The 20,293-nt window shown below is 36.1% G+C and overlaps 1 protein-coding gene across 1 annotated transcript; it reads right to left on the bottom strand.

Moving 5' to 3' along the window:
* Positions 1-306: 306 nt before the first annotated feature.
* On the bottom strand, positions 307-18,487 carry LOC111510009 (phenoloxidase-activating factor 1). The gene is made up of 6 exons (XM_023165866.2): positions 18,146-18,487; positions 16,702-16,911; positions 13,251-13,494; positions 7,932-8,125; positions 5,049-5,135; positions 307-716 (listed from the first exon to the last, which is right to left on the bottom strand). Exons 1-6 carry the CDS (start codon positions 18,357-18,359, stop codon positions 334-336), a joined length of 1,332 nt encoding a protein of 443 aa, XP_023021634.2. The 5' UTR covers positions 18,360-18,487; the 3' UTR covers positions 307-333.
* Between the last annotated feature and the right edge of the window lie 1,806 nt (positions 18,488-20,293).

Below are 20,293 nucleotides of genomic sequence, written 5' to 3'. Positions count from 1 at the left end.
GACTTGTTTCTTTTTCATACATATACTCCAACTTTGCCATCTGATTCTACAGATAACCATTTAGATCAGTAGTATCTGGCAAGCTACTGTAAGCCTCCGTTTCGGATTCAAACTCAGTCGACCTGGAATTTCACTTTTTGTTAACTCAGCACTATATAGATCAGTTCTCTTGTAAAATTAACTTTCTGGACGATTTTTCTGAAAGACTCCATTCTACATTATTGATGATTCAACGTAAATCTCCACTTTGTACCAAGCACCACTTCTATAAAGGATGTGACAAATAATCAAGACAAAAAAAAACAGTAAGAAATAGAATGAATTTATTTGAAGCTACAATACTCTCGATACAATTTTCTTCTTCTTCTTTCGATGCTTCTTCACAGCCGAACTTTTGGTCCTGAGCAAACTATTTTTCAATATCTGTTCTTTGATCCACGGGATGAAGCTGGGGATGTTGGTATAGATTCCTGGCCATCCTTCTAGACCACAACCGATTCCGTAGCTAACAATTCCAGCAGCGAACCACACGGTTCCGTTCGGGGTCATCATCAGAGGGCCTCCAGAGTCGCCAGAGCAGCTGTCTTTGCCTTCTTCAGCTCCTGCGCAGAGCTGGGTATCCGCGATTCTTATACCCCAAAGGGAGTATTTTTCCTGACAATTCTGTTTGTCGTATGGGGGAATGTCGACTTTCATTTTGGTTCTGCTCACTTGTTCTGAAATCATAATGGAATTTCATTGTTCAGGTTCAGATTCTTTAGGAAATACAAATTAATCGAATAAAATTGAAGAATTGAAGGTGTGAAAGAAGACACAACCTATAGAACAATTTGTTGCTGCATATGACTCAACTAGAATATGATATCAACTTCCAATTATCCGATACAATTAAGATATCACTATCAACAATGACTATTCCATAGCAGATTTCATCAGTGAGAGACTGATTGTCAAAAATCACTGCTCTGATCATGTCGACAAAAGTAAAGACATATATCTTCAATTTATAATAATAATAATAATGAAATGTCTTTATTCACCTGAAGTGAGAACATACAGAATATAAAAAAAATATTGAGGTGAATGGGCGGAGTGTCAGCAAAGCTGTTTTTAAACTCAACCTTCGAGAGAAAAAAGAAATTTGAAATGGATAATTGAAAATTACAATGGTACATACAAACAATTGAAAAAAAAATTATTATTCAGTCACCGAATCTTTTGTGTAAACGCATGAGCCACGGTCAGCATGAGGGAAGTGAACTAATCAAATAAATGCTCTTTGGGTCTTTTTTTAAAGTTTTTTAAAGTGTAGGATCTGAATCCCCTGGGCAGGAGATTGTAGTATTTAGCTGCGTTGTATGAGAAGCTACAAGTAAAAACAGAAGACCTGTGTTCAGGAATGACCAGCACCGACCTGTTTCTAGTGGAAAAGCTGTTAATATTGAAGAAAGAATTCAATTTTTCCATTAAATAATGTGGCATTCCGGTCTTCAAGACTTTGTGGGTGTTTATGACTAGGTGCAGTTTCCTGAGTTCCTCTAGTTGCAGCGAACCTGATTCCTTCATGACCGTTGATCTGTGGTCGTATTTTCGAATGCCAAAAGAAAAACGAAGGCAACTGTTTTGGATTCGTTGAAGACGAAGGGAATCAGATTAAATTATTACAGGGCCAAAAATGCTATCGCAATATGAAACTTTCGAAATGATAAGCACCTCACATAATTTAAGTTTGAGTTGTTTGGTGACTGGAAACAGTTGCCTTAAGATGTTGAAAGACGTTTGAATCAAATGACTAACGTGTTTTGTGAAGGGCAGTTCAGAATCGAGCCACAATTTGAATACCTCAGTTACTTTGGCAATAAAGTTCAGCAATATTTCGTATTTTCTATTCTCTTTCCCGAAACAGTGAAAAATGTATTTTGAAGGCATCATGCATATTTGAAATGACGGTAACTATAGAAAATAGTAAAAACTGAACGAAAAATCCGAAAAATCCCTGCCACTTTCATATTTTGTTATAGTGTTAACAAAAGGAAACGAAGAAATATAGCAGTGACGAAATCAAAAAACCGGCCGTCGGAGGCGGTACAAATTTACCAATATTTTTAATAGAGTCTCTGCCACTTTCATATTTCGTTATAGTGGTGACAACTGGAAATAAAAAAATATGTCAGCAGTGAAATCAAAAAACCGACCGTCGGGGGCGGTACAGATCCAGCAATATCTTTATTAGAGATTCTGCCTCCTTCATATTTTGGTATAGTGTTAATTAATGGAAATGAAGGAATAAGTCAAAGGTGAAATAAAAAAACCGACCGTCGGGGGCGGTACAGATCCAGCAAAATCTTTATTAGAGACTCTGCCACCTTCATATTTTGGTATAGTGCTAAGAAATGGAAATGAAGAAATATGTCAGATGTGAAATCAAAAAACCGGCCGTCGGGGGCGGTACAGGTCCAGCAATATTTTTATTAGAGACTCTGCCACCTTCATATTTTGGTATAGTGTTAAGAAATGGAAATGAAGAAATATGTCAGGTGTGAAATTAAAAAACCGACCGTCAGGGGTGGTACAGATCCAGCAATATTTTTATTAGAGACCCTGACGGCCGGTTTTTTGATTTCACACCTGACATATTTCTTCATTTCCATTTCTTAGCACTATACCAAAATATGAAGAAGGCACAGTCTCTAATAAAAATATTGCTGGATCTGTGCCGCCCCTGACGGCCGGTTTTTTGATTTCACACCTGACATATTTCTTCATTTCCATTTCTTAGCACTATACCAAAATATGAAGGTGGCAGAGTCTCTAATAAAAATATTGCTGGATCTGTACCGCCCCCGACGGCCGGTTTTTTTATTTCAAACCTGACATATTTCTTTATTTCCATTTCTTAACACTATACCAAAATATGAAGGTGGCAGAGTCTCTAATAAAAATATTGCTAGACCTGTACTGTCCCCGACGGCCGGTTTTTTGATTTCACATCTGACATATTTCTTCATTTCCATTTCTTAGCACTATACCAAAATATGAAAGTGGCAGAGTCTCTATTAAAAAAATTGCTGGATCTGTACCGCCCCTGACGGCCGGTTTTTTGATTTCACACCTGACATATTTCTTCATTTCCATTTCTTAACACTTTACCAAAATATGAAGGTGGCAGAATCTCTAATAAAGATTTTGCTGGATCTGTACCGCCCCCGACGGTCGGTTTTTTTATTTCACCTCTGACTTATTTCTTTATTTCCATTTCTTAACACTATACCAAAATATGAAGGAGGCAGAATCTCTAATAAAGATATTGCTGGATCTGTACCGCCCCCGACGGTCGGTTTTTTGATTTTACTGCTGACATATTTTTTTATTTCCAGTTGTCACCACTATAACGAAATATGAAAGTGGCAGAGACTCTATTAAAAATATTGGTAAATTTGTACCGCCTCCGACGGCCGGTTTTTTGATTTCGTCACTGCTATATTTCTTCGTTTCCTTTTGTTAACACTATAACAAAATATGAAGGTGGCAGGGTGTCTGATTAAAATGTTGACAGAAGTATACCGCCCCCTGCTCGGATTTTTCGTTCAGTTTTCACTATTTTCTATAGTTTCCGTCATTTCAAATATTCATGATGCCTTCAAAATACATTTTTCACTGTTTCGGGAAAGAGAATAGAAAATACGAAATATTGCTGAACTTTATTGCCAAAGTAACTGAGGTAATTTGAATTTGTTACCTTCTTTCAACTTATAATATGTCGTTGATCGATCTCCAGCCAATTTTCCAGTGCAAATCCAAATTGAATCAAAGCTCTGCCGAAAAATCCCGAAAAATCAATCTAGCATTTGGCAATTATAGTATTAATGAACGCACTCTTTAAAGTTGGTTTGTGGAATTCCATTCCGGAGATTTCAACCTCGGAGATGAGCCTAGATGTGATCGATCTACAGTAATTCGGGATGAGGATTTGATAATCCTGGTGAAAACTAACCCATCACAAACGATGCGTCGAACGAAGGAAGGACTGACCGTCAGCTCCAATAGTCAAAAAGTTTGAAAAGTGGGTGACCTATGATTTGAGTGAACGACAGAAATTATCACGTTCCAAAGACTGTGCTTGTTTGCTTTTGCGCAACCGAAACGATTCTTTTCTGGATCGGATCGTCAAGTGTGGTAGATAGTGGATCCTACACGACAACAGAAGATGTTCAGGACAGTGGTTGGGCACCGATAATCTACCCAGGCAATTCTCATAGATAAAAAGTCACCAAAAAGACCATAGTAACGTATGGTGATCAGCGGCTGGTGTGATCCACTACAACTTTCTGCAATCAGGCTGAACCATACCAACAGACTGCTATTGTGAGGAAATCGACAAAGTATACTAGAAATTGCGTCAGCAGTGACCAGTACTGGTCAACAGAAGAGGTCAGATTCTTCCCCACTATAACGCCCGACGGGTATCTGCCAGACGTATCTACAAAGTCGTAGGTCCGCATTAGAGGCAAGATGTGAGATGTTTTCCACCTGAACTTATTCTTCCACCCCGGAGTATGTATTTACGGAGTTGTTTCCGGGCTTTGTCTGCAGGTGTCACAGTGAACATACTACTAAATCAACCAAAGATAGAGCTTATGACAAGTTGAAATTCATTTTGTTCGTTTGTGATACTCATACAATTTCCTTCGTCTGAAATGAGCTGCCTGGTACTGACAAAGGGCAAGTTCCCCGAAACCGGTCTATCGGTGGTCGTCCCGACCGAATGAAATTGATTTCTGCTTTCCATATTCAGCAAATTACTTGCGACTAATCTTCCAAATGGAATACGTTGCACAGGTGCCTGTTGGTTTCGCTTCAGCTTTCTGCGCGGCATTAGCTGGGTTAGTTGTTGTTTTTCATTGGATATCTACCACACGTACCTACATAGTTGTAGGTCCACATGAGAGGTGAAGGGTGGGGTTTCTCGGTAGTTTCCTCTAACGAAGCTACTGTGTTAGCGAAACACGTCTGGAAATTGAAATGTTGAAATCAAAAGGATGACTTACCAGTTTCAGTTTTTCCCCATCCACTCAAAAAATATTTGCTTGCTACTTCATTTGGATCACTCAGAAGGCAAATGGGTTTCACATATTCTGGAAATTAAAACAGTGGGTCTGTGAAAAACGTTGAAAAATGTTCAGGTACTTTGGAACGATAGAAATCTACAACCACAACTTTTTGATTACAGGTAGATTGCAAAAAACCTTTTCCCGAAAGGAACATAAAGCTCAGTGAATTCGAAATAAAATACTGGAGTACACTTTGATTCATCCAACGATCTCAATGATATCAAATTGATATGATGATTATTGATATGATGTCTGTTCTCATTTCTTCATTCATCTCATTTTGCTTTCTCTCAAGGAATAATCAATTAATGATAATTTTTTTTTCAAAATTTCCACTTTGTAATTCTATTTGAATCAGAGAATCTTACGTTACGGAACGACGACAAAAACAAGATATTTATCGAATATGATTATGATTTTCTGTTGATATATAGGTCTCAAACTGGTTCATTAGACGATATTTTTGATTGATCAAAAAATGTAAACGTTCACGGTCGCAGATAATAATTGAGTGAAAGCTATTTTCTTGGTGTTTTCGTCTACTACGGATGACATTATCAGAGGCGATATGCCCAAGTTGGTACTCGAGTTGTTGTTTCCGTTCCAAACGCGGTAACTACGATTCTATTGTTTGACTCGGGTTTATTATAATTATCAAAAGGCGTGTCTTGGTTTCACAAAATGAGTAGGCATACTTGTAGACTGGCTGTAAGTCAAATTATCTAAAACAACAATCCGTTCAGGCCAGTCTCAAATTACCTACTCTGTAGTTTAATGGACACCTAGCAGAAATCAGCTACTCCCCTGGCTGATATCACGAAGGGCGTTGGATTATATCCGACAGGTGTTAGTGCAGGATTCTTCACTGAAGTTATTCTGCATATGCTGTTGGCGATAAAACTGCCAGAATCGATTTTAAATTATTGGAATGCACTTGCAGACCAGTTACGGGCTGTTTGGCCACTCGTTAGTGCAAAGTATTGTCTATCATCAACATGAAGTCTGATGATTTCTGATAATTGAAAATCGAATTCCTTTCAGAGTATCATTCCTCGAACTAGGCAGAAACGAACAATGAACAACATGTTTGTCATCGCCCCATCTGCCCCATGAGGTAACCAATAGCATATCCAAAATTTCACCAATTCCTCTTATAAGGAAGAAAACTTCACGAAATGAGTGGGAAAGTATGCCAACTCTATGAATCTCTGTATACTTTTGGATAGTAATTTTGAGTTTTATCGAGTATTACTGTAAGTATCTTTCAATTATATGATGTGGGTGCCTTTTTGGTGCTGCAAGCAGATTCATCAGACCAGAACATATTATTGACATCGCTTTAGGCTTTGCCAAACAAAGATTGAACACCTGGATGGCAAGAAGATTCATGGACTTCTGGCAGAATCTTCCAGGATTGGCTCACTGTAGTTTAACTACAGTAGGGATGAACTACGATGTCTAACAGGCCTTCTTACAGGTCACTGTCATTTGAGTCAGCATATGCAGAGACTCAGACTGTTGGAAGACAGTGTGTGTCGCCTCTGTTTGGAAAATGATGAAACAGCAGAGCACATACATTGTGCCTGTCCCGTTGGGGACTGAATCAGGTTTTTAGAGCTCGGCAGAGGTACTCTTACCATCTGACCTGAAAGACCACTCACTATGCAAAATAATCGGCTTCGTTAGGAAGCTGGGTTCATTTGGTCGAGTGTGAATATAGCCAAAATAAACCCTTGCGGGTTGCGGTGGAGGGTCGAATAGACCCACTCACTGGACTTGACGTACTAACCTTCTTTGTTGAGAGCGTGTTAGGCTACAGCTGATTTGTTAGTTTGTCTGACTCGACCATTACTTTTGTGTTCAGATAGACGAATACTCAAACTTCTTTTCGTGGTTCCAAGTTGACCCGTCCCGCAGCTATGAGGAACTTGGTAAACCCCGCCGATGCTAAAAGTTCTTTGAGGTTTTTAGCTGACCTTAGACTTTGTTTGATAGTTTTTGTTAGCCTGAACTTTGGTTTCACGTCGTGTTTCTCTAGGATTCTCCCAATCCGATCTGTAACATTTTCATCATAGGGTAGGGCAGCTTTTTTCTTGGCCAGCCTAGCTGGAGTTACTTTGGCGCTCACTCTCCTGGATCATATGGTCCGCTTGATTTATTTTCCGCTGTACTCATTCCCTTTGAAGGTAATTTTCAGGTGATTGAGTTCCTCAGGAAGACTCTCTGGTTCACAGATACGTCGTACTCTCTCTATCAACGTTTCAAAAACCCCTCTTTTTGGTTGTGGCTGGTGGTTTTTGTTCAGGTACCTGTCTGTTTGCGTTGGTCCTGTGGTCCAATGAACCATCTCCACGCTTGTTCACAAGAACATCCAAAAACGCTACAGTTCTTTGGGTTTCTCGTTCCATTGTGAATTGGACTTTTGTGTCGAGAGAGTTAATTTATAAACTACCGCAGTACTACCGCAGTAGTAGACAAAACATCAGGCATAAAAACATTCAGACCACCTTTAGAAAACCAGAAAATAGCTTTCACACAGTCATTGCCGGCCAATAAAATTTACATTCTTGGAGTTCTTGGATGTTGGTGACTACTGTTCTCCATGGAATTTTCTCAATTTTTTCACTCTAACTATGAAACTAGATGGCCCCCTATTCGTGGTCCCCGAATACCCTTAACCGAAAATTGAACAAACATAAAAACGAAACGTGCACAGTCAACATCCCAATCAGCTTCAATCATCAAGATTACTTTGCGAATCTCAATATTTCATTAGTCGCGAAAGGCCTTTTTTACGTGAAATACAATATATCCACCAACCTGTCATTCGAGCGCCCTTATTCAAATGAACAAGAGCTATATCGTTATAGTGAGCATTTGATTGGGGATCGTATTTGGGGTGTACGATTACTTTGGCAGCCCGGCTGATCTGAGGGGCATCCGCACAATATACTCCATTGGGGCTGCAATCTATTTTTGTATTGCTAGTGTGGTCGCCCAACACGACAGAGAACCTGGAACGGAAAATGATTAGTAGCTGTATTTTTTTATTCTGCAAGCGAGTCGATCAGGAATAATAATTATTGAAATGTAGTGTAGTAATTATAATATAACATATAATAAAGAATATATAACGAACAGAATTTTCAGCCGGAATAGACTACACATAAGTCATAACATCGTAGAAAACGTACTAACAGAGAAACAACCTTAATAAACGTATCACACACAGAAATTTCCAGAAAACTAAGAAATAAAACTGCACAGGGACGCAACAATCCACACAGAGAGAACAATGGCACACAAAAGACAGGATATCACATATACAGTGTGTCCAAGATAAGGATCCTAAGCATGGGAATCTCAGTACCTGTTGGAGATACAGCTTAGGTTAAATTAGGAAAAAGTTGTGTTCTTTAAAGCTCATTCACATGCCGTTTAGAAACTTGAAGAATTTTCATGGCCTGCTGGGATATTTAGGAAAAACGAGAATTTGACAATATCAATTTTATTTTTTTCTGACTTTATTTGAAAAGATATCAAAAAACGAATAACATTTTCTCATTGGCACTTTTAAGGAACTACACGATGGTATTTTTAGATTTTATATCCGACGTTTCGTTTTCAAGAAACCATCATCAACTTTATTTTTTTATATGACCCGAAACAAAAGTACATCCTGTATCTGATTCCATTTTTTATTACGAATTCAACGATGTATCACATGCCATTGTTTTCTTTTTAGTTTGAAGGAAAATTACATTTTTTCTATTTTAAAAAAAATCTTTAAGTAGGCGTTGCAAACAAATGCTTTGACGTAAATACCTGTCACCGAGCCTGTCAAATATTATTTAATTACACGATAAAATAGTAATTGTCGTTGTTGTTAGCGTGTTTGTCGAGTTGTTGTTTTTAGAGTTATTGTTACTGTTGTCGTTATTATTGTTTATTGTTGAATAGATAATATTGTGTTATTATCGTCGAATATGCCGGGTAAGCATTATAGCCATGAAGAAAAGTTTGACATGCTAACGTGCTACATTTTGTGCCACAAAAATACTGTAAATACAGCAGCAATGTATCTTAATACATACTCAGAAATAAAGCAGCCATGTAAGTCCATTTTCTTAGAGCTGGCTTGAAATTTAAAAGAATATGGTTCATTTAAGAAGCCTGTTTTATCTCGAAAAAAGGAATCTTCAGAAGAAGCTCAAAATAATGTTTTACAAGCAGTTGTTGAGAACCCTGAAATATCAACTAGGCAAATCGAAAATAATGTAGGAGTAGCCAAATCCACAGCTCAATTTATTTTGCATAAAAATAGATATCACCCCTATAAATTTAGGATTTGCCAAGGACCTAAACCAGGGGATTTCGAACGGCGCCGAAATTTTTGCGAATGGTATACACGCGCGTGTGAAGAAGATTATAATTTCCCTTCAAAAATAATATGGTCCGACGAAAGTATGGTCACTAATAATGGTATCTTCAACCGCCGCAATACGCATTACTGGGCTCAGCAAAATCCGCGTGTTAAGAAAATATCAAGACATCATGAACGTTTTGGGTTTAATATGTGGTGTGCAATTTTAGGAACTAAAATACTAGGTCCGTTTTTTTACTATAATTCTTTGACCGCCGAACGATACCATCATTTATTGCAAAACTATGTAGAAGACTGTTTAGATAATTTACCTCTGGCACAGGTCAATAACTGTTGGCGATTTCCTGGAAGGTGGATTGGAACCTTTAGTGGAGTGTCTTGGCCAGCGCGATCCCCTGACCTAACTCCTCTGGACTTCTTCATATGGGGTTTTGTTAAAAACCGGGTTTACCAACATTCTTTTGAAACTGAACAGCAGTTACGAGAATGTGTAACTGTCGCATTTAACAGTATTACACCAGAGATGTTACGTGATGTTTTAAGTTCTACAGTTAGAAGATAATACTTATGTTTGAAAAATAACGGAAACCTGTTTGAACACCTCCTTTGAATTGAATAAAAAATGCGTTAATTTCTTTGTTGTTTTCATTACTTTAAAAAAATCATAATTAACCTACTTGAAAATACATTTTAAAAATAGAAAAAATGCAATTTTCCCTTAAAATAAAAAGAAAACAATGGGATGTGTTACATCGTTGAATTCGTAATAAAAAATGGAATTAGATACAGGGTGTACTTTTTTTTCGGGCTATTTAAAAAAATAAAGTTGATGATGGTTTTTTGAAAACGAAACGTCGGATATGAAAACTAAAAATACCATCGTGTAGTACCTTGAAAGTGCCAATGAAAAAGTGTTATTCGTTTTTTAATATCTTTTCAAATAAAGTCAGAAAAAAATAAAATTGATATTGTCAAACTCTCGTTTTTCCCAAATATCTCAGCAGGCCATGAAAATTCTTCAAGTTCCTAAACGGCATGTAAATAAGCTTTAAAGAACACAACTTTTTCCTAATTTAACCTAAGCTGTATCTCCAACAGGTACTGAGATTCCCATGCTTAGGATCCTTATCTTGGACACACTGTATACTCAAACAACATGTAATCACCTGAATATTACTGTAGTTTTTTCCAACACCAAACGACTATTACATAAGGACACATTGTAAAAATAAATTTGAGATATAGGGCAGTATTATGAAATTTGTTTTATAGAAGTAGCTTATGATATTTAGGTATTAGATTTGCCTAACTGTTGCATAAGGACACACTGTAAAATTAATTTGGGACTAGTAGATAAGGCAATTTGTGAAACTGATTTTATATAGCTAATAATATTTCAGTTATTAGATTCAGCTGACTACTATAAAAGGACATATTGTAAAATCAATTTAAGACCAGCAGATAGGGCAAATTATGAAATTAATTTAAGACACTCAAGATGATCACTTGGTGATCGAAACAGGTGTCGAAGTGTTAAAATAACGAAGTGTTAAAAGACGCAAACATTGAATAAAAAGACAAGGAAAACTTGAAAAATACATACCTACCCCCAACCTAAAACTCTGTTCAATGAAGCACAAGTTTTTGATATTAGTCAAGTCTTTCATTATGATATTGTCATCCATTAGCATAAGAACATAAATTTCGCTATAACCGACTAACTTGTACAACACCAGCAGAAAAAAATCATCACGTTTTTCCGCAGACACAAAAATCAATTTTTCAACACTCATATACTTACCTGGCTCCAAAACTGTATAATAATATTCTTGGGAAGATTCGTACTTTCTGAATAATTAACTTGTTTTCGATTTTGTTGATAGAAAAAAATACTTAAATTTAATGTACATAATTATGTTAGGTCAGGTCCAAAGTGAGTGGGTCTATTCGACCCTCCACCGCAACCCGCAAGGGTTTATTGTGGCTCACACCTATTCACACTCGACCAAATGAATCCAGCTTCTTAACGAAGCCGATTAGTGTGTATGATGAGTTTTCTTTCAGTTCAGATGATAAGAGTACGGCTCTGCCGAACTTGGGAACCTGATTTGGTTCCCAGCGGGGCAGGCACAAAGTATGTGCTCTGCTGTTTTATTTTTTTCCAAACAGAGGCGACACACACTATCTTCCGACAGTTCGAGTCTCTGCATTTTATAATTCAAATGGAAGTGACCTTTAAGAAGGTCTGTTAGACATCATAGTTCATCTCTACTCCAGTCTATAAACTGTTTGGTATCAAGCTTCGAAGGGTGAGCCAATCCTGGAAGATTCTGCCAGAAGTCCATAAATCTTCTTGTCATCCAGCTGTTCAATCTTTGTTTGGCAAAGCCCAAAGCGATGCCAATGACAGGTTCTGGTCCGATGAAGCTGCTTGCAGCCCCCTCCTTTGCAAGGGAGTCAGCAGCCTCATTGCCTTCCAGGCCAGTATGGCCAGGAATTTGGACCAGAGACAAGCTGTTGAGTATGACTTGTGTATGAGGTTTTATTCATATCATATATTTTATTGTGTTTCAATTATTGTGCCATTTTCTTTCACTAGTACATACGTATATACTAATCTTTCCATTTATTCAAAAATTTTACTTTCACAAACATTTTATTTTACGTTGTGTAACCCAAAATTGCCACTAACGATAGTTACACCTTAAACTTTTATATATCTTTTTTACTACCAGTATAGGTTTCACTTTATATCTGAGTATTATACATATCTGTGTTTTACTAAGTTGTGTTGTTCCTGTTATGCGAAGCAACTGCTTTTGCACTGCTTTTACACTCCATTTTTATTTATTCTATTATTATTATTATATTGTGTGAAACCTTTCAAATGAATGAATGAAGTTATTATCATCATTATTATTATTATCATTGAAGAGATATGATAAATATGGAGACAGGAGCGAGTAGCAATACTACGAGAGTGGACTTTAAAGTTTCCGCAGTTGAGAGATATATCAGAGGTTACGAACATTTCTAAAGAATGTGTTTGTCACCCATCAAACAACATTTAGACATCAGGGAGCTGTCCGCGCGTTGGGTGCCGCGTTTGCTCACGTTAGACTAAAAACGTGTTCGAATGAACATTTTCATCGCTTCGTTGGCGTAACTTTCCCGCAATGAATCTGAGTTTTGTCACCGATTATCTCAAAACTAAAATACAGTCCAAACAATGGAAAGCAGGAATAGGGAATTGGCTCCAAAAAAAGGAAAAACTGTTTTTTTGGCTGAGAAAGTGATGACGACTGTTTTTTGGAACAGTCATGTATTTTAATCGATCACCTTCAAGAAGAATAAATCATTACATCACAAGCTGAAGGAACAACTTGAGAGAAAACGGCCACACCTCAATGGTTACCATTGCAAAAATCCAGATCACCCTCGTTATACCAACCATGTCACCCATAGGAAAAACACTGTAATCATTCACAATCTATGAACTTACACAAAATGAACATCCATCCATACATAGACAACATACAAAAAGGAATAATAATCAAAACCTGTAACATGGTCCGTACATTTTTAGAACTTCTAACATAGAAAACAATAATCCTTTTTTCCGCTTGGATTAACACTGTGCTTGAAGCAAATACCAGTGAGGACAACCCCTTGTGAATGATAAAAATAACACAGACATGTCCACAGACATAATGGTACTGGATGCAGCCTAAAGCGGTAAAGAATCCTAAACTCACACAGGTCCTCTGATTTTTGTGAAATTACTGTGAATGCAGTGAGCAGCCGTCAATACATATTTCGAGTGGATCAGGAATCCAGAACATCCGTAGGATTTGTATCCATACTTGTTTTTGTGCAACAGCCTAGCCATCCAAGGAAATTCTCCTAGGCTTGCCTGCGTTCCACCGAAGATACGACCTCTAATGACCATTTTCTGACGGCCGCACTCTTTAGGAAATATTTTGTCATCTTCAACTGGAACTAAATATAGTCTTGTGAGGAAATAGCTAACGTACAATATCACCAAAATATGTCATCATACATTACAATTGTAACGAAAGTGTAAGGTTGTTTCAAAAGTTTTGTCCGTAATATCTCGGTGAATACTTATTCAATTCAATCGAAACAAGCGCCATTTGAATAACTGCACTTTTTGCCAACGTAACACAAATCGAATGATTCCACTAGCAGAAAAATGTGTGCTTGGGATTCGATGAAGTCGACGAAGGCTGTTTTTGTCTGTTTTTGTCTTGGCCTGATTGTCGAAAGTTCTACCGGTGAGAAAGTTATAGAAGTGCTCGAAAAGATGGTAGTCGACTGGCAAGAGGTCTGGGGAGTATGGAGGGTAAGGCAGAACTCAGACGTCCAATTCATTTAATTTTCGGACGGTGATTTGTCAAACGTGTGGACGGGAGTTATGGTGGAGTAGGATAGGACCCCTTCTGTTGACTAGTGTTGATGAAATTTTTGGTACATTCAATCTATCTTCCTAATCTGCTGTGATAGCTTGACCCAGTACTCAAGTTCTTTTTTTTTTGGTGGGTTTTCGCCTTTGGGAAATGTCTGGGTGGCTCAACAGTGTCCAACCACTGTCCAGAACGCCTCTTGTTGTTGCAGAGAATCAACTGTTCATCACACATGATGGTCCGATCCAAAAAAGGATCATTTTTGTTGCGTAAAAGCAAAGGAGAACAGACCTCAAAACGTGTCAATTTAGGTCGATCGTTCAAATCGTGGGGTACAAACTTTTCGTGCTCTTTTACCTATCCAATACGTTTTAAACCATCAAAAATCGAATGGGAGGTGATGCCCGGATCCTCCGCCATCTCATGCACCATCTGTGATGGGTCAGTCTCCACCAAGAACCTCAAATCCTTCTACTGAATTACAGTAGGTCAACTACTTTGTGGCTCATCTTCGAGGCTAAAATCTCTGGAACGAAATTTCGCAAACCAACGTCGAACAGTGCGGCCATTAACACTATTATCGACAAATTGTTCGAGCTGTTTTGGCAGCGCTTTGGTTCAATTCGAATTCGTAGAGTAATTATATAGCAATCAGCTGAAAAGAGACAAAAATCAAATTTTGAAAAAATATGAACAGCATCAAGCTATAGAGTACAGGAGAATGAATATTTATTGAGATATTGAGTTACAAGAGCACATTACATTAAGACGAACAAAACTCCCTAAACAACTGATAATCCCTACAGCTGCCTACTAAAACGAGATATTATGTCGGATACTCTAGTTGAAAAAAATTAAGAGATATACAGGGTCTTTCACGACGAGCGTTCGTTAGAAATATATGGAGAACGATTCAAAATAAAAACTTGAAATTTTTCGGTAGTGAGTTTTACAAAATTGTCTTCTCAACTAAAACTTCCGGTCTCTTTCCGTTATACCGGAAGTTGAGATCAACTTCCTTATTTCAAATAGACCCTGTATTTTATTACATTTTTAAATTCCTCAGCACATTTTGGGCCCACTTTGTATAACAGTGCCTATACCCAAATTTGTTAGTTTTCGAATTTTTTGTGAAGAATTTGACAGTTACAGCACCACTATGAAAAAATCATAACTCATAGACAGTAACAGTTGAAAATGTGAAATTTCACAGAATCATACCTTAAGTATAAAATCATGAACAGGTTCATCGAATTTTTGAAAATAATTTACAGGGTGGTCGAAATTTCCACCTACATACCATCGAGAAAACTGATGAAACACGATTTTTTCAAATGGAAACCATACACTATTCTATTATTTTTGAGTACTACGAAAAAAAAAGATATCAAATTCATGAAGAATATCCTATAGCTAAAACACACCCCTGGCAAGATATATCCGATTTTGGGAAATATTTGAAATGTAAATTATTCGAAGCAATACCATACCAAGAAATCTTTGAAAATAAATGAAGTTACAACAATTATGTCAAAATTTGATGCGATATAATTGACGTGTATTTCGAAGTTTTCTATTTGTGTGCAAAATGTCTCGTTGGGATGAACCAAAATATTTTTTTAATTGAAAGAAATTGAGTTGAATTATAAAATTGAAGTAAAATCTAACTTTGAAACATATAAATGAAAAATAAAAATTAATAAAAATAAAAATATATATCAACAAAGATATAATTCATCTCTCAGATAGTATCTCTGTTTAAAAAAATCTGTTTAAAATCTGTTTTCCCGTTAATCAGCTGTCGCCCCAATACGAAGGACAACTCTCAGAAGTTGAGGAACTTGTGCGAGCTAAGAACTATTTCAATCTGTCCATTTTCATGTTGAGTTACTTTTTACCAACGGCAGAGTTGAATCAGTTTATTTGTTTACAAAGCTTTCTTGGTTTGGTATCGCTTCGAATAATTTACATTTCAAATATTTCCCAAAATCGGATATATCTTGCCAGGGATGTATTTCAGCTATAGGACATTCTTCATGAATTTGATTTTTTTTTCTCGTAGTACCCAAAACTAATAGAATAGTGTATGGTTTCCATTTGAAAAAATCGTGTTTCATCAGTTTTCTCGATGTTATGTAGGTGGAAATTTCGACCACCCTGTAAATTATTTTCAAAAATTCGATGGACCTGTTCATGACTTTATACTTAAGGTGTGATTCTGTGAAATTTCACATTTTCAACTGTTACTGTCTACGAGTTATAATTATATCGTCGTGGTGGTGTAACTGTAAAATTTTTCAGAAAAAAATCATTATCTTGAAAACTAACAAATTTGGGTATAGGCATTGTTATACAAAGTAGGCCTAAAATGTGCTGAGAAATTCAAAAATGTAATAAAATATAGGGTGTTCTATTTGAAATAAGGAAGTTGCCCACAACTTTCGGTATAACGGAAAGAGACCGGAAGTTGAGAATATTCTAGTTGAGAAGGCCATTTTGTATAAACTAATATCACAAAATTTCAAATTTTTATTTCAAATCGTTCTCCATATATTCCTAACGAAGGCTTGTCGTGAAAGACCCTGTATGTTTCATTAGTAAGCCAGTATCCCACTTCTGAAAACTTCAAATTTCAATCAATTAATTTGATAATATCCTAATATCATACTTCGTTGGACAAAAAAAACTAAATTTTAGTTCAGATGTTTCGTATTACTGATGAAGGATTAATGTTCAGCCCAAATTAAAACACTTGAAATTAAATAACGGAAAAAATTCTCACCGACATTTCTACGAGACGATTTGGAATTATCATATTTTCCACAGCAAACTTTAGGATTTTTCTTATCCTCATTAGCTGGACCACACATCGATTCCCTTAAAAATGCCTTCGCATCCGGATTGTTCAGTTGTTTGTAGAGTTTGGTGCACTGTTTTATGCCAACGCAATATCCAACATCATGGTTTGGTGTTTCACATTCAGTAGCCATCTCTGGAAAGAGTACATCTCGTTCAATATCGATATATTTTGAATGATGCAACTAATTTTCCTTTATTTTTAGTATTTCAATATTAAATTTCACAAAAAGGATTTGAAGCTTTATATCTTGTATTAATTATCTGCGAGCGCTTTCGACAGCTGGTCGCACTGTCATCTTCTAGGCACTCATCAAACTGAACTTGTCATCCTGTCGTCTGCCTCTTTATACGGTCCGAACATCTCAACGTGAGTTGAGACGTTCGAAGAGAGGCAGACGACAGGATGACAAGTTCATATTTACATATATATATATATATATATATATATATATATATATATATATATATATATATATATATATATATATATATATACATATATATATATATACATATATATACATATATATATATATATATATATATATATATATATATATATATATATATATATATATATATATATATATATATGCTAAACTGGTTTTCCGGGTATTTGATCCACGGATCAAATACCCGGAAAACCAGTTTAGCATATTCCTATCCGTGAAAACTTCAGATTTCATATATATATATATATATATATATATATATATATATATTTTCTCCCCATAAGGATTATTTACACAACGTTTCGGCCATCTTCGGGTGATGTCTGGTTGAAAAAACCAGAACTTTAGATTTAACATTTCAAACCTTTACGGGAAGAAGAGGTTAATCAAGAAGAAGAACTTAGGTAAAAACCAACAACGTTGGTTGGAATTTTGAGTGAATTGTTGTTGCATCAGTTCCCTCAAAATTGTCAATGTAATTCATTTTGAAAACATGTTTGTGCAGCGTACCTCAGTTTATCGCCTTATCTGAAAAACATTTTTTCAATATACGAGTACTGGAAAACAAAATATTCAAAGGAATATGGAGCAATTTATAAATATGTTGGTACCTATATCCTCAAAAAGTAACATTTGATCGAAATAATAGAAGAGCATATGAAAATTAGAACACAGCTGATTCCAAATACTACGTGAAAAGAGTGAAAATAATAACCATGATCTCGAATATAAAATTTTCTCGAGAATCATCGACCGAAAATGCAATAAAAAACTTTGAAGGACCATTTCGTCATTTCAACATACTACTTATCTACGAATAAATAATATTTGTAATAACAATATCGGGCAGAGTATTTGTAAAGACAAATGAACAAAGTTTCTGGTTTCATAATATTTGTTCTGGAAAGTACTCACTCAAAGTAAGAGATAAATTCGCTGGATACTTCGTAGTTTTTTCAGACAAGAAACTAGCCTCCGTGTTGGTGAAATCCTCCGTGATTTCAGAATCTTCCGTGATTTCATAGTCCTCAAACTTTTCCCCCAGACCTGGTGTAGTAAAATCAGAACTAGTCGGAATCTGGAAATAGTTCAGAACTATCCAAAACATACACCACTTCAGGAACCTCATACTGCAACAAATACGAATAGATTGGTTACTAAGTATTCAATGATCTTTGAACTGCGGTTTGATAACAGATACAAGTTTCTGGGAATCGAAAAAATCCAGTACTGTTGACTCGATGAACTGTATGTAATTCTTGATTTCGAGTTGACAGTTTCAGTGAGAAACGTGTTTTATGCGGTGGTCTTATCTGCTAAACATACCGCATGTCTGGGATAAAGACAGGATATTCTTTGATGTCGGAAAGTAGTCTGATGAATCACACAGATAATGATGATGATATTTTCTATACAAGTTAATTCACACTAAATAGTGTAGAAACCTATGAGAATTTGACAGAAGAAAATTGATTCACGGATATCCCATCGGAATTGAAATTCTGGACTTTACAGATCCCAAGCCACCGATCTTATTCCCGAAATTTTAATGTTAGATGGATAAATATACTTTAAAAAACTTAAAAACACGCTTTCAAAGAACGTCGAACTAAAAAGTTGAAAATAATGTTTTTTTAAATAAGCTCAAGATACGGTAAAAACGATGGGCGCTTGATATACAAAAAATATGGCATAGAGCAATCCGTTTTTTCCACAATAACACTAGTATTTTCTGTTCTTTATTGTTTTGAGCCTATTGAAAAAAAAAATCAACTTTTTAGTTCAATGTTTTTTTAAAAGTGTTTTTTAGTTTTTTAAACTATATTTATTTTTCATTTTTTAGTATCGTATGCTATAAAAGCGTGTTTTTTATTCTTGACACACTATATTTATTTAATTTAAACTTTGGGATCAATCAGCCGTATATTGTTTAGAAAAATGATCATTGATATTTTCCGATTCAGGAGAGGGAGCCAAAAGGTTACAAATAAGGTAGCAGGCGCGCGAGTTGATGAAAAAAATCTTTTTTTTTTTAATGAAGAAATATATGTAAAGTTAGTTGGAATTTCATCAAGGAGGTTACATACAGCGACATCTGCCCGCGAATAGATCAAGCAATAATGTCGATGATTCTCTCAAATACAGATCCCGATATGAAATGAAAAGGAGAGTTACAAACAAACATACATACATACAGGGGAAACTAATATAAAGCGTGTCAAAAAAAATGATTCTGGAACCACATCATTAACTCGACTGATTCGAAAACACTTTGAATGATGTAACAGCAACTGTGGAATTTGGAGTCCCACAAGGTACAGTACTGGGCCACATTTTATTAAACATATAGCTGAATCGAAAGGTCGATTATATTCCAGTTACCGTGTTACCGTGTTAGGAATCACACGTTCAAAGGTAAGACCTCGTTAGTCCTTAGCTTGCACAAGTTTCTCAACATATGAGAGTTGTCGTTCGTATGGGGGCGACAGCTGATTAGCGGAAAACAGATTTTGAACAGACAGACAGATTCCAGAGAATTTATCAACTAGCAAAAGTTGTAGATACTGAACAATTATTTTTGAACGTCTTGATAGTGAAGCAGAAAAAAGCCAGAAACAATGCAGTTCCCAGTGAATTGAAAATAATCAACTCGTTAAGCCAATTCAAGAAAAGACTGAAACATTGGATTTCAAGATCATTCACTCATCAACTGATCGATATAAAGAATAATTTCTGAAATAATACACAACAGGACCAAAAGACTGTTCTACAGAGGTCTTCGGTTTCATTGTAAACAAATAAATACAAATAAATAAATCAATCTCAAATTTCTTCATTTATATACAGTGTCACACATAAAGTCCGCATCACACAGGATTTTTTTTGTTCATCTCTTCAAGCAACTTTTGATATCTCCATTAGGTTGGGCTTTAAAAATGATTCCAAATGATATGCATATGACCGATCAAGTGACTTTTCTTCCCTGTCAAATTTGACATTTTTTCCAAAAAATGTTCAGAAAAGCAGTTATTGCTCGCAATTTCGAAAATCGGTAAAGAGAAA

This window comes from Leptinotarsa decemlineata, unplaced genomic scaffold, assembly GCF_025532065.1.
Source record: "Leptinotarsa decemlineata unplaced genomic scaffold, Ldec_3_MD MMD2_tig00000576_RagTag_RagTag, whole genome shotgun sequence".
In the NCBI taxonomy this organism is placed as follows: domain Eukaryota; kingdom Metazoa; phylum Arthropoda; class Insecta; order Coleoptera; family Chrysomelidae; genus Leptinotarsa; species Leptinotarsa decemlineata.
Note: the sequence above shows the minus strand (reverse complement) of the source record. Positions and strands in the feature narration are given on the sequence as shown.